The sequence below is a fragment of the Camarhynchus parvulus genome, chromosome 9, assembly GCF_901933205.1.
Source record: "Camarhynchus parvulus chromosome 9, STF_HiC, whole genome shotgun sequence".
In the NCBI taxonomy this organism is placed as follows: Eukaryota; Metazoa; Chordata; class Aves; order Passeriformes; family Thraupidae; genus Camarhynchus; species Camarhynchus parvulus.
The window spans coordinates 6,599,916-6,614,651 of NC_044579.1; the positions used below are offsets into that span (position 1 = coordinate 6,599,916).

Here is a 14,736-nt window from a genome sequence, read left to right on the forward strand (position 1 = left end):
TACCAGGTTGATAAGAACTTTGTATGTGATGACCCTGCTGTTGGTGGTTTGGCAAGTTGTTTGTGGGTTTTTATGCCAACTTTCCTTTTTCTGTAAAGTATTAAATGCCCTTTAGTGGTCAGTAGCCCATGTTTGTTGACAATTTGAAGGTATTGTCTTTGCTTTGTCATTATATAACTGGCATGTTCAAATGTCTGTTCTTAATAGTAATTATGAATTCCTCCTGTTTTGCATGTCTGTACAGGTTGCAGACCTGGGCTGGACCCATTCAAAAAACAAATATCAGAAAAGCCACTTGAAATTACTATTTTTGTTGATGTCTTTGACATCTTGAAAATACTTCAAGTTAATGAAAATGGTGTGGTATTACAAAAAGAATTGTAACTTGCTGCTTCTAGGATTTTTTTTAACTTCTTTCACTTGTTCTAGTTTTACTTGAATGGAAGAACCACACTTGTTTTTTTTAAAACACTATATAGCTGTGGATGTTGTTGCAGATTGTTGAATCCCAATTTAATTTTGCAATACATGTTTCATACAAATAATGAATTTGCATCTTTTTATTTTGTGCTGGAAGTTGTCTCAGTTTAGGTAAGGCTCTGTCTGTCCAAAATGATGTGTAGCTCACCACCCCTGCCGCCGGTGTTGGTTCAGGGTTCTTTGTTTAGTTTTACTCTTTTTTACATCTGTGTTAATGAAGGGAAGCCAACTGGAAACTGGCTATAGGAGTTCTCTATTTGCATACTCTAACCAAACCCATAGGTGCTCTTCTCTTTGAGGAATTCTGATTTCACTTTATGCTGATACAACCCTCACTTCATCAGAATTGCTCTGGATTCACAACAGCATATGAAATCAGAATTATGCTGTATGTGTATCAGAGTTGCAGATTATTTATTCCTATGATTCAGTATGAAAGGTTCTCACAAGGAGAGGAATATTTTGTAGCAGCCCAGTTAAACACTTAATAATTTTACTTTGAAATAGTCTTTATTAACAAAATAGCCTTTTCATCTCTCCAAAAGTACAGTAATCTTGTCTACAGTTTGTTTCATTCTTGACACTTCAATATTTTTGTTCCTTGCTAGCTTAAATGTTTCCTCTTCCTACTCTTTTGTAGCATACAGACTTGTTGAACCCACACTCAGGAAAAATCTGTTCTTCATTTGCCATACAGTGTTCTGGACATCTGAGCTTTATGGGACAGACTCTGCAAAGTCTGAGGTCTTGCTGTGTTAGTGCTCCTGACTCAAAGCCAGAGGTGAATCCCTCTGTCTCTTCTCTTCTCTCTCCAACACCTCTCCGGGACATGCCCAGAGCATAAGAACATCATAAAATATTTGTAAGAGAAGATCAACTGAAGCAATGTTCTGCCTGTCCTTTGAAGTTAGTGTCCCCACTGGTTTGTGTCCGTGTGTTTTAAGTGTCCTTACTGTCACTTCTGTATGTGATGCAATATTCCTGCACCAGAAGGAAGGCAAAAAATACACTATTCTGTCTTGATCCTTTTGAAATTCTAGTGCCTGATTCCCAGTAGTTATTATACTGCATCAGGGGCCATTCAGTTCAGTGTAACTTTATTTCTTTTGTTAGGCTCCTGTTCCAGTCACAAAATTAATCACAACTAAACCTGACTTAATTGTATTGCTGAAGTTACTGAAAGCCTAATTCAGGCAGAAGCTGTTTTTTTCAAGAATCTTTACGTCTGTTGTAGTTTAGTTAATTCTTGTGAGCCAAAATACGGATATTCATAGTTGGAATCTCATTCTGCCTTTTTTCTTTAACTATTTTTAATCTATTTTCAGGCTTTATTAATAATGTTCTATATCCTGATTTATCAACTGCTCCAGGCTGTCCAGAATTGTCTTACTGTTTCACTTGGGGCTGGGGAAAGAAAAGGAATAGATTAATCTTCTTGTCTTATAGCAGCTGTGGTCCAAATTCTTCATTTCTCATGTGAAGATAAATGTGTAATTCACTATCTGGGAGGATCATCCTTTCTCTTTGCACCTCTTAAAGTTTTAACTGTGAATATCCACTACACTATGAAAATCTACTTCCCTGGTGGAGAAGGGCTTTAAATATATATGGCTGCAGTCTGAAGTCCTGGATTCTTGGGTTTGAAATTTTGTAAGTATTGTTCTCATTGTAAATGGCAACACAACTGCAGAATTTTCACAGAACCCTTGGGGTTGGTTTGGAGTTCATTTAGCACAGACACCCTGTTCAAAGCAGGGTCAGCAATAGAACAGGATGCCCAGGACGTTGCCTAGCTGGGTTTAGAGTCTGTCTGAGAAAGAGGAACCCACAGTCTTTTTTTTTTTTGTAATATTTATATGCAATATCTTCTATTTCATTGCCTGTTGCCCTTTCAGTGGGCACTGAGAAAAGCCTTGCCTGTCTTTATTCCTCCCTATCAAGTCTTTATGCACATTGACCAGGTGCCCCCTGGGCTTTCTCTTTGACCAGGACCCCAGTGCCAGCCCTGTCAGCCTCCTCTCCTGTCCCTCCCCTCCATGGACCCATTCCAGCACACCCAGGTCAGGTTTGTACTGGGAGCCCCAGTGCTCCAGGTGTGGTCTCAGCAGTGCTGAGCAAGGGCAGGGGGAAGGCTCCCCTCCCCTGAGCTGCTCCTCCCGAGCCAGCCCAGCATCCTGATGGAATTTGGGGTAAAAAACAGAGCCCAGGAGGGTGTCAGCTCTCCATGCTGCTGTGCAGCTTCACTGAAGCTGGGAGCAGTTACCTGTCTGCATCAAAGGGAAAGTAAAAACACCCACCAATGCTTCAATTACCTTTTAAAAATGAGACAATTACTTTTGAAATAACCACTACTGGGGCAGGGGGGGACTTTGCCATGTGTGTGTCATTCTGTGCTAAAGGTCTGTGGTAAAGTAGGTAGAAAGCAAGACATTTTTAGTAATAATGGGCCAAAAAGTATTTAAGATGCAGCAAGATGCATGTGTTGTCATACTGAGAATAGTCTTGCAGTACTTTAAATAAAAAAAAACACAACCCTTTTTTTAACCCTTCTGCTGTGCTACTCAAGTAACAAAAGTTTGGCCTATGATACTTATTGTAGTTCATGTTCATGGGAAACTGTAAAAAGTCTGCTTTTTATTTATCTTCGCGGTCTGTATCATGCTGTTTATTAAAAAAACTACTTTTGTTTGGTTTTTATCACACTTTTGAGTGTTAATGTATATACTAACAACTAAATTAAAATGATATGGTTGGTACACCTGTGAATTCTGAAGCGAGAATTTAAGGAATATTCAGTCTTGGTGTGTGATTTGGCGTTGCAGCTCTGCCTTTGAAAACGGCTAGAAGAAAGGAAATGGAAATTGCATACCTCAGTTAATTTGGGGGGAACAGAAATGGAATTTGCATTATTTAGGGGGTGAAAAGTCCAATATGTGTGTGGCATTTGTTCTTGTAAATGCTGAACCTCAAAATAAGTAATTTTATTTTAGTTTTAGACGTGGGCTGTAAAAAGCTGTGACAAGAAAGATGATGTTATTGAAGTGTTTCAGCTTGATGGTTTACAGTCCCTGCTAAATCAATCTGGTTTTAAAAAATATGCTTCATGCTTTTATTACCAAAATTATAATTTAAAAAAACCAAACAAACAAGGGTTTATTTTTATATCCAATACTAATTTTGAAAGAGTGACAAACATTTGGGGAAATTACTCACTGGCAGTATAATAGCATGAGCCTGCAAAGGAACTCCTTCTGTGGCCATGCTGGCCTACTTTGGACTCCAGTTCCTAACAAACTGGGAAAGATTTGAGTCCTCTTGTGAGGATTTCACTTTTTTTTGGAGGGATGAAGCAAGTGTCAGGGTTTTTAATCAGGCCCCCTCAAAATATTTTTGTCCCCAGTCAGCTCTAAACTTTGTACACTGGTCATTTCTGTTTCAGGTCACGCTGCCCAGCTTTGAGAAGGGCTGTGTTCCAGCAGGTGCTCAGTCTGTGCTAGACCAAAACTCTAATAAAAAATGGACATCATCATCCTTACATTTGTTTTGAAGCTTCAGCAGAGCTCTGGTCTGAAAAGAATGGCTGGGGCTTTGGAACTAGCTACTTCAATAACCTGAACTAACCGGTTAAACTTGTGTTTATTATACATAAGGTGAGTTTTACCTTTGCTTAATAACTATGAAATGGTTGTGAGTGCCTACAACTGTGTCTTAGTTGCACAGGATGGTTCAGGATAAGAACATCATCAGCTCTTGTTCAAATACAAATTTTAGACTTGACTTCCATTTAGTGCCAGGGTGTGATTTTTGTGGTGGTTCTAAGTCTAAACATGAAAAAATCACAGAAAATTTGCAAAATTATGCTGGTGAAACAAGAAAGGTTTGCAATGTGGGCCATTTGCTTTAGCATGGGAATCTCAGTTAGCCCTCCTGATTTTATGCTCAGAAATCAGTCTGTTTGCCAACCTGCCTTGGAAAGACTCAATCTAAAATCTGAACCCATGTAACGAAAGAGCAAAGAACTTGATGCTAGACAAGATATGTCAAGCAACCTCCTACATGTCCTTTTAATCACTAACAAACCTACCTCCAGTGAAGGTTATCCTCATGAGCTATGCTAACTGCTGTCATTGAAGGAAGGGCTTACCTCATGCTTGTTTTGGTCAGGATACATCCCCACTAATTGAAATGAGCATCATCTATGTTGTCCATTTAAACAAGAAGTGAATGTCACACAGGCTTTTCTGTATTGTCAGTTCTGACTGATTAAAACCTCACCCAGAGCTCTCTCAACATCCCAAGCACGTGGTGGTTTAAAGAACAAGACTCATTTAGGCTGTTCTGTCCAAAGCATTGATAGCTCTGTTTGATGCTTGTGGCTTTGAACTGGATCTGCAGCTTCAAAGGGGATTCTCCTCAGATGTTCTTCTTTCACTTAAAGCCTTGTCTTTTTATCTGACATAAGTGGTGCTGGGCTGTGCCGCTTTGGGTGGAGAATAAATCAGTCCAAAAGTACAGAAGATGCTTTGGTCCGCCAGCGTTTGCTTCACAAGTAGAACTGAATTCAAAGCAAAGGTTTGGGCTTGGGTTTTTTTTTTCCTCTCTCTTTGCCATGTGTGGATTTTTAGGTTCTCATCACTGCCCTCCGCTGGGAAATGGGAAAAGTGCTTTCCTGGAACGCTTGTAGAGAAAACATCTTGGTGAATAGAGGGAGAGCTATGTGGGCATCCGCCCATTTGGGAGGCTGTAACCGATTTGTGAGACCTTTAACACAAGCTGTCCTGGGGAAACCTCAGCAACCACGGCTGGAATAAAAAGCAGAGAACAAACTGAACTGGGAGACCAGGATCTTGTTGGATTGGTAACTCAGTGCACGAGATCATAGGCATACAACATTTATTTCACGTCTGAGGGCTCAGCAGTGTGCCAGCAGAAGGACACTTTTAATTCTGTTTTGCTGCTCACCACCAAAACTCCTGTGATCACAGCACAAAGCTCTTTCCATCTAGCTCTAAGCAAGTCATGTTACTCTAAAGGGATGTTTCCAGCCTCAGGACAAAGGCTAAAAGTAGGATTTTATAGACAGAATAAGTCCAGTTTCATCTGCCAGATACTGAATAAAACTAAGGCCAGAAACAGGGTATAGTTTCTTTTTTTGCCAGTCAGTGGAGCAACATCATTAGAGTTATTGTGGATTCTCTGCTTCAAAACTTTTTTGTAGAGCTAGGTAAATTCAGGCTAAGGCAGAGCAAAACAATTCAATGAATGAAACACTTATGTTATTTTAAGTCATGGAAATAAGGGACTGTAGCAGCCTCCCTCATGTCTTCAAAATTATTGAGGTATTTTTAAAAAAAGTAAGATGCTGTTTGAAGTGTTCTGCTTTGTGATTCAATACAATTTGGTGTTTTTTCCTGTGGCATGAAGAAGAACTCAGCAAAAAGAGATGTGATTATAAATTTAGAAAGGGGAGAGTTGCTTATTTTAATTTGCAAATGCTTATTTATACATATTTCACAGAATCATGGAATTGTTAGTTTTTGAAGGGATCTCTGGAGATCATCCAGTCCAAGGCATGGTCACCTGGAGCAGGTAACACAGGAACACATGCAGGTAGGTTTGGAATGTCTCCAGAGAGGAGCAGCTGTTCCAGTGCTCTGCCATCCTCAGTGTGAAGAAGATTTTCCTCATGTTGAGGTGAAACTCCTTGTGTTTTAGCTTATGGCCATTGCTCCTCACCCTGTTGCTTGGAACCACCAAGAAGAGTCTGGCACCATCTTCTGGCCCCTGCCTTTGAAATATTTCTGTGCATTGATGAGATCCCCTGCCAGAGGTCTCTCATCCAGACTAACCAGCCCCAGTCCTGCATTCTCTCCTCACAAAAGATGCTCCAGACCCCTCCTCAATTTGTGCCTCCACTGGTCCCTCTCCAATAACTCCTTGTCTTTCTGTATGCATGTATTTCTTTCTTGTACTGTATATATTTATGATACACTTTATATTGATTCTCCTATGCAGTAGCTCTAAGGGACAACTTCTACATTGACACAAAAAGTAAAGTTGAGCTTCATGAGGCTCTGGCTTTGACATCACCGTCTCATTTTTGTAAAGTCGGAGTGCAGACACTGTTCTGAAGCAGGTTTACACACTGCCAGCCCTGGCCGAGGCCTGTGGATGGAGAAGCGGCCGTGCAGACGGTGTCAGGTACAAACACCAGCTGAAGGTTTATTTAGGCCGCTCGCTGTCGCCATACGGGTACAAATACCAGCTGAAGGTTTATTTAGGCCGCTCGCTGTCGCTATGGCGACGGGCGGGTGCGGGGCCGCCCGTGGGCGGCAGGGGGCGCTGCCGGCGGCGGCCGCTCGCCGCTTTCCCGCCCCTTGCCCGCGGAGCGTCCGGGCCGGGCCGGGGCCGCGCGGGAGCGGAGCGGCCACGCCGGGCCCGGGAGGGGAGGAGCGGAGCGGAGCGGCTCTGGCGGCCGGCAGGTGAGTCCCGGCGGCAGCGCCCGGGGAGCCGCGGGGCGGGAGCCGCCCGTGCCCCGGCCCCGCCGGGGGAGGTGAGCTGTGATTCACGGCCTGGCCCGCGGCTCTCCCGGTGCGGCCCCGGGCCGGGCCCTCTCCCGCCTCCCCTGCGGGGTCGCGGCCTCGCCCGTGCCCGCGGCTCCGCGGCTGCGGCCGGGGCGGAGCGGCGCCTTTGCCGCGCTCCCGCCTGGGTTCCCCGTGCGGCCTCCGCGCAGGCCCTGGGGCCGGTCGGGATCCCGGTGCTCGGGGCCTGGATCCCGCTTTTCCGGGCCGGGAAAGCCGCTGGAATAGAACAACCCGCCTTGCTGCCCCGCCGTACGATCCCTGCAGAAAAGGTTGAGCTTTTCACGCACGTTACCTGGGGTGAGACTTGCGGTGTGACTGCGCTGTCGGTTCTTCCCTTGCAATCACAGAAAACGGTGAGGGTACTGATACTTCTAGAAAATCAATTATTTTTCCATCTCCTGAAATACAATTTTAGTTCAGAAAATATTTAATGTCAGGAGAACATCGTTGAGTTGATCAGGGCCCTTTTATCCGTCCTTTCCCCTCCGGTGCGTGGCACTGACTACAGAAGATCCTGGGCCCCCAAGCGTTCTTCAGTCATGGCAACCCGCATCACATTCCTTGTTTGTAGCCTTTTCTTCTTCCAGACTGTTTGTCCCGTATATAGGTCAACTGTTTGTGTTTCGTTTCCAAATATTTTTCTACTCTCAGGAGCTGCCAAGTGCAGCGAAAGCCAGCTACCCTGAGACAAAAGAAAAAGAAATACACCAGTGCATCCACCTCACTAATTGTGATGCTCTAAACCGAAATTGATATCAATTTCTTATGTTGTAGCTTCAAGTTTCATACATTTATTCTTTGTAGTATTTGTATCACGTGTATCTGATTCTGTGTTTTTTCTATTTTGTGCTCAAGTTTTAAGTGGTTTAAAATGTTGTCATTCCGTAGGTGAAGGTCTTCTTGAGCTGATGAATTCACTACATTTGGAAGCTGTACAGTCATCAGCTTCTTAGCTGCTCTGCTTCCTGATACTGAAGAGTCTAGGATTTTTGGTAAGAGAGCATGACTGTGTTGGTATTTTAAGCACTAAAACTCGTTTGTGAAGGGCTCTGCCTCAATGTCATGTCTCTGACAAAAAGGGTGCTGGAGAGAAGGCTTGTAGATGACCCTGAGTGCTGGAGTACCTGGAGTTCTGACTTGTCTGTCTTTTAGGTGAACCATTTGCTCCAGGGCAGGAATGTGAAACTGGACTTCAGCAGCTGTGTGCATTTAGTGGGTTCTTAACTGTATCAAAATGGGCTGGGGGGCAAGAAGGGGGAGTAGGAAAAAACTTTGGTATTTGATATACAGGTTTTCAAAACGCTTGTATTGTTCCATAAGGTTCTGAAAGATAAACTAGATACAAACAAATCAAATTCTTTAATGTTTTTACTTTACAGTTCATGTAGACTGTTCAAAATGAATGAACATCCTAAAAAGAGGAAAAGGAAGACTCTGCATCCTTCTCGTTACTCAGGTCAGTCTGGAGCTTGAGTTATGTACACTTTAGTAAGTTAATCTTTTTCTCAGAATAATAACTTTACAAGAAGTGACCACTTTTGCCAACACATGGAAAAGCAGTGACACAAAGGGTGGGATGTGAAATCTTGGCTTGAATGGGCAGCACCCACTCTGCAGGCTCCTTTGTTGGGCCACCTTGAGCCAGTGCACCTGAGTGGTTTGTTCTGTACTCCTGCACATGGGGGAACTGGCTTTAGCTGCAAATGAAGGTGACTCTGCTTCCACAGAGGCCAGGAATTCTGTAAAAGTTGGGGTGGGGTGGGTAGAGAGGAATGTTCAGCACTGAACAGGCCACACTCTTGTCAATGTCCTCAGTGGGAGCAGAGACCTGCTACTCCAAACATTAGGGCAGCAGCTGGAAGGTGTAAATCACAACAGGAATTCTTCCAAAACAACAAGTAAAATGTGAAAAGAATTTTGATGAGCAAGAAATACATCTGTAGTTACGATAAGACATGAGTACTTAAACTTTTTTTGTTGATGTTTTGGTTTAGATTCTTCAGGTGCAAGCAGATACATAGACAACAGTGGAATTTTTTCTGACCACTGCTATAGTGTCTGTTCCATGAGACAGCCAGATATAAACAGAGGTAAGACTATGTTTTGGGGTCTTGTTCTGCAGTTCTTTAATATATCATGTTCCTAGTCATAGAAGCAAATAGAACACACATTATATAGCAGGTGATTTCTGAGTGTTCTTGTGATCTGATGGGCCTTAGACTGGTGGGAGGTTGCTAATTGTTATAGCTGAAATACAGTTTTCAAATTAGAAACAATGACAACAAAAAGAACAAAATTTTACATTTATATATTTATAATGGTGATGAAACTACTTCCAATACTCACTACCTAGGTAATAAAGTTGATGAATTCAGATGGAAATTACCAACAGTTGCATTGAATTGTACTTGTACCCGGCAAAACAAAATGCCTTTTTATAAAACATCCAATAGTGGGTGGAAGCTTAGCAGAGTAAATGTGATGGTGGATTTTTAGTCCATTTATTTTTCTTTTCACTCTAATAATTAACCATAAAGTCTGCAGAAGTTTTAGAAAGTATCATATTTTAAAATGCAATGTCCAGAAACATTGAAGAATAATTTTTAAGTTGTGTCTTTTAAATGTAATGTTTCATTTAAGGATTTTAAGTTTTTTTCTGTATAATCAGCTCAGAATTTTCAGTAGTAAATTCAGTATTTTCTGCTGAAATCTTCTAGACAGATTTGTTACTTTTTGATTTCTTTTGTTTTTCTATGCACGTATGAAAATAATTTTCAAGGTATTTCTTGTTACTTTTTTAAAATGTAGGTTATGATGTGCTTAGTATATAAAGATAAATTTATGCAAGTAGAATAAATAAATAGTAAGGAAGATCTATGGCTAAATGCAGGAATCAGGATGATGCTAGTGTGGAGAAATGATGACAAGGAAATGCTTCCCTTGCCTTTGCAGGCAGATTCCACAGTCCTGTGCAGAGCCTGGACACGGATGATGACGGCAGTCCGGTGCACGCTGGGAGCTCTCACTGGAGTGGGCCACACTCAAATGCTGGGATGCACTGCACAGACCCTAAAAAGAAGGATAAAGGTAAAGGTCAGTGTGTTTGCAGATGAGGAGCTGGGAGGTTGGAGAGCCCAGCTGCTCATGGCTATTTGTGTAACTTCCTTGCTTTGACGGAAATGGTGAAGGGTTTATACTTTCTGGTATTGCTTTCTTAGGTGATAATACGTCATAGTCTGGCAGGGGAAAAATAACTGGTCTTTGCATTTGAAAGCTGCTGCAGCTGACTGAAAAGTTAAAAATGGGCCCAGGTGTTTTGTAGTGGGTTTACTTCAACCTTCTATTATGTATTTCCTCCTGCAGATAAAGGTACTAACAATGGAATGTGCAGAGACTTATGTGACTCACCTATATTCAGTGACAGCCCCACAGAAGAGGAGAAACCTCTAGATATCCAAACTGTAGAAATTTCTACAACAGAAGTGAATGCTGTAGAAGTTCATGATATAGAAACACAGACTGTGTCACCTGAGAAGCTGGAAGCTGAGGACCTTGAGGAAATCCCTCTGGAGACGTGTAAGATCTTTGAGAAGAACCAGGCTTTGAATATCACAGCTCAACAGAAGTGGCCCTTGCTGAGAGCCAACAGCAGTGGCTTGTACAAGTGTGAGCTCTGTGAGTTCAACAGCAAGTACTTCTCTGATCTGAAGCAGCACATGATCCTGAAGCATAAGACATGTACAGACACTCATGTCTGTAAAGTTTGTAAAGAAAGTTTCTCCAGCAAAGTGCAGCTCATTGAGCACGTAAAACTCCACGAGGAGGATCCGTACATCTGTAAATACTGCGATTACAAAACGGTGATTTTTGAGAACCTGAGTCAGCACATAGCAGACACTCACTTCAACGACCACCTTTACTGGTGTGAGCAGTGTGATGTGCAGTTCTCCTCCAGCAGCGAGCTGTACCTGCACTTCCAGGAGCACAGCTGTGACGAGCAGTACCTGTGCCAGTTCTGTGAGCATGAGACCAACGACCCCGAGGACCTGCACAGCCACGTGGTGAACGAGCACGCGTGCCGGCTCATCGAGCTGAGCGACAGCTACCACAGCAAGGAGCGGGGCCAGTACAGCCTCATCAACAAAATCACTTTTGACAAATGCAAAAACTTCTTTGTGTGCCAGGTGTGCGGCTTTAGGAGCAGGCTGCACACAAATGTCAACAGGCATGTAGCTATTGAGCACACCAAAATATTCCCTCATGTTTGTGATGACTGTGGGAAGGGGTTTTCAGGTATGTTGGAATATTGCAAGCACCTAAGCTCTCATTTATCTGAAGGGATTTATTTGTGTCAGTACTGTGAATATTCAACAGGACAAATTGAGGACCTTAAAACTCATTTGGATTTCAGGCATTCAGCAGATTTGCCTCATAAATGTACTGATTGTTTAATGAGGTTTGGGAATGAAAAAGATCTTTTAAGTCATCTTCAGATACATGAGACGGTGTGATTGCTTTCTTTCCCTGTAATCAATTTGTTTAGAATTTGAATTAATTTCCAGTCACTGGAATGTGATATTAAATACAATTTTAACAGCAACTGTACATTTCTAATGTTTTCATCTTTATATCAGCAAAGCATGTATAGCACGTGGTGTTGTGAATTTCCGTGTCTAAGGGTTTCAGTAGGAATAATCACATTTACACTGTGATGGATCAGATTTTGGGGGGAGGAACAGGGGGAGTAATTGCATGTTGTGATACCAGTTCTGGTGGTCATCCTGCTCTTTCATGTCTAGTGTACAGGACCAGCTCTCTTGAGTTTAAAAAGGCACAAAAACAAAGCAAATATCTCATTCTATGCTGGATGTGGTCTCAGTTCCACATCCAGCTTGTGTTACCTTGGGTGGCAGCAGGTCACTGCACTGGTGTTTAGCAGTAGCGCTGGCCTGCCAAAGATAAGGGTGCTCCAAAAGGTCCCAGGCATGGACATCTCCAGATTCACATACCAGCCTTCATTTCCCACCTCATGCTCCTGATAAGATTTTTCAATTGTCCTGTTTTTCTCCTGGGATACGTTCTGACCTCACTGTTCACTTTGTTCTGTGTTTGTCTCATCTGTGGGACTGTCCAACACATGCACAACACACTCTTCCACATATGTACTGCATGACTCCCACATGATATTCCCTTTATTTGCCTTCAGTTCCTGTCTTTTAATGCACTGAGGAGACACACATTGCTTGGGTTTGGATTAGATCATGTTCTAAAGAGTAATTGCAAAAGGAATTTGCAATGATCCTGCTGAGAATGTACAACATGCAATTCTTATATAAAATCCTAATATAGCTCTCACTAAAATTATGGATGTCACCAACCTCTGATTAGAGAAAGCTTCTAGTAGTCTATATTGTTGTAGTAATTCTGTATATTTATAATTATCTTTCCACCACTAGTAGCTTGAGGAATGTTATTTTAACTCTGTAAATTTTAAACTTTTATATACGGGCTTAAAAGACTGGTAAGTTACAAAATTTTTACTAATCGCTCTCAAATTATTTCACACATTTGTTTATATTATACAAATCACTATCCTGCCTTTGTAATCATTGGAAGTGAGTTTTTACATTTCATTCTGTAGCTCTATATCTGAGTGGATAGTTGGACAGATAAAAAAAGAAGAGTGGCGTCACATAGATCATGCTAGATACCATGGTGAAAATACCCATAATAATAACTGGTGGAGTTTACATTTCTTTCTTCATTGATTGTAAATTTGTAATGTAAGATTGTCTAATGCAAGCTTTGTATAGAGATAATTAATGTATCAAACATTTCTTTTTCAGTGAGGTTTGGTGTTACCAGCTTCAAGGCATGCAAGGGTCTTTGGATTTGATTTTTAAAGCTAAGGATAAAACTTGGCTGAATGTTATCGATTAATGGAAGTTCTGATTTCCAGAGAAGTATTTCTGGAAAATGTATGAACCACTTAGTGGTTATTTTGTTGTGAGAGGCAAGGCCATTTCTGTCACTTTGAAATGCTGATACACTACTAGATCGTGTGTTTTGTCATTGAAAGGGCAACCTGAGGCTCTCTTGCTGTATTTTATTACTCCCTTGTATAGAGAATGACAGTATCTGTGGTAGAATTGCCGATTTCCTATTTTGAACACATTCTTCCCTGGCTGGCTTAAAATAGTAGCAATAATACAGTTAACAAAACACTAAGATGAATTATTTTCTATATGGAAAGTTAATTTTCCTCATATATCTGAAAGGGGGAATGCTGGTTCTCTGAAAACTCTGCTCCTGCTGATGGCACAGAGGTAGAATGGCACAGCGGAGCTCTGGAGAGAAAGATGCTCTGGGAGACAGAAACAAGAAGTGGAAAAAAGGCATTTAAAAATCCCCCAAAATAAATGAGGGGGCTTAAGATGTGTAGACAGCATTGTGTCCCCAGCAGGAAAGGTGGTGTCTTGTGCCAGCACAGAGCCCTGTGATACAGCAAACTTGTTTTGTTGACATGAATAACTTCATGGCTGTCTTTGAGTTGGGTTATTTCTGATCTCTAAAATGGGAATCAAAACAATCCCCCACAGGAATGCTGTGAAGCCAGATAATTCCAAGCTGAAATACAGCATCTAAACAGGAAATGTATCCAAGGTCATTTTAGGTTGGATTTTATAAATGAGGGACTAATGTTGGTATTTTCTTTTTACTATCAGGTAGTAAATGAAAGTGTACAGGAGCAGCATGTCTCATTTTAAAAGGGAACACAAGTACACTGCTGGCTGCCACATGATCTGCATGTTAAAGCAAGAAAGTTACTAAGTAGTAGGAAAAATACGTTACAAATAAAAAAAACAGGTAGTGAAAAAATAGGTAATGAGTCTGCGTGGAATGTGGAAGGCTGAAAGGCATGGCTGAGCATGCCAAGGACAGGAATGACATTTGGGTTATTAGGGTGAAAGTGGAAGGTGAGTGCTCTGACCTGGCCACAGATCCGTCACCCTGGAGCCCAAGCTGCTCATCTCAGTCCGGAGAGGCAGAAATAAACTCTAGGGACCAGCACTGTGCCAGTATTTATTATTTTTCTCCAAGGCAGTAAGTATCAAATTCTGGTTGTTCACTGGTACCTGCGAGGTTAAGCTGTTTCAGGAACAGCATTCCAAGCAGAAGCTACGCAAGGTCATGAGATTGGTTTTGGTCGTGTTTTATATGTGTGAGAGACCTGTATTTGATTCTTTGCTTTTCAGACTTTTGAACCCTTAGTTTCGATGTGTGAACTTAGTTTCGAGGCGTATTTTCCAACCTTAACAAATCTCTGTGTGTCAGATTCCTGGACCATATTTCTTATTGAACAAAAGACCTTTTTTGTAAAAAACTGTTGACTTCAAAACAAAGTTTACATCTCACAAATTATTGCAAGATCTTAAAATACAGCAGATTAATAATCCTCAAATAACGTGTCTTCTAAAATGCTGTTGTCGCCGATTTTCATTTTGGTTCTTGCCCCGTAGCAAATGCCTGAGGTGCCGGTGCTCTTTAACTCCTGAAAGCCCGCGGCGTTGTCACCGTGCGGGCTCTGACCGAGCCGCGGTGCGGTGGGTGAGCCCCGGGCATGACCCCGGTGCTGCCCGGGCTCTGCCCCCGGCCCCAGCCCGGCTCCATT

General features: G+C 42.1%; 1 protein-coding gene across 5 annotated transcripts; it reads left to right on the forward strand.

Annotated features, from left to right (window-relative positions):
- Window positions 1–6,860: 6,860 nt before the first annotated feature.
- ZNF639 (zinc finger protein 639) lies at window positions 6,861–13,504 on the forward strand. 5 transcript variants are annotated; one of them, XM_030954861.1, is made up of 6 exons: window positions 6,861–6,962; window positions 7,953–8,056; window positions 8,444–8,520; window positions 9,059–9,154; window positions 10,017–10,157; window positions 10,428–13,504. In XM_030954861.1, exons 3-6 carry the CDS (start codon window positions 8,463–8,465, stop codon window positions 11,573–11,575), a joined length of 1,443 nt encoding a protein of 480 aa, XP_030810721.1. In that variant the 5' UTR covers window positions 6,861–6,962; window positions 7,953–8,056; window positions 8,444–8,462; the 3' UTR covers window positions 11,576–13,504. The 5 variants fall into 5 exon arrangements, with proteins under 5 accessions (XP_030810721.1, XP_030810720.1, XP_030810723.1 ...); XM_030954860.1 differs by lacking the exon at window positions 6,861–6,962 and adding an exon at window positions 7,129–7,417; XM_030954863.1 differs by lacking the exon at window positions 6,861–6,962 and adding an exon at window positions 7,129–7,417 and having other exon boundaries at window positions 10,017–10,151.
- Window positions 13,505–14,736: the final 1,232 nt, after the last annotated feature.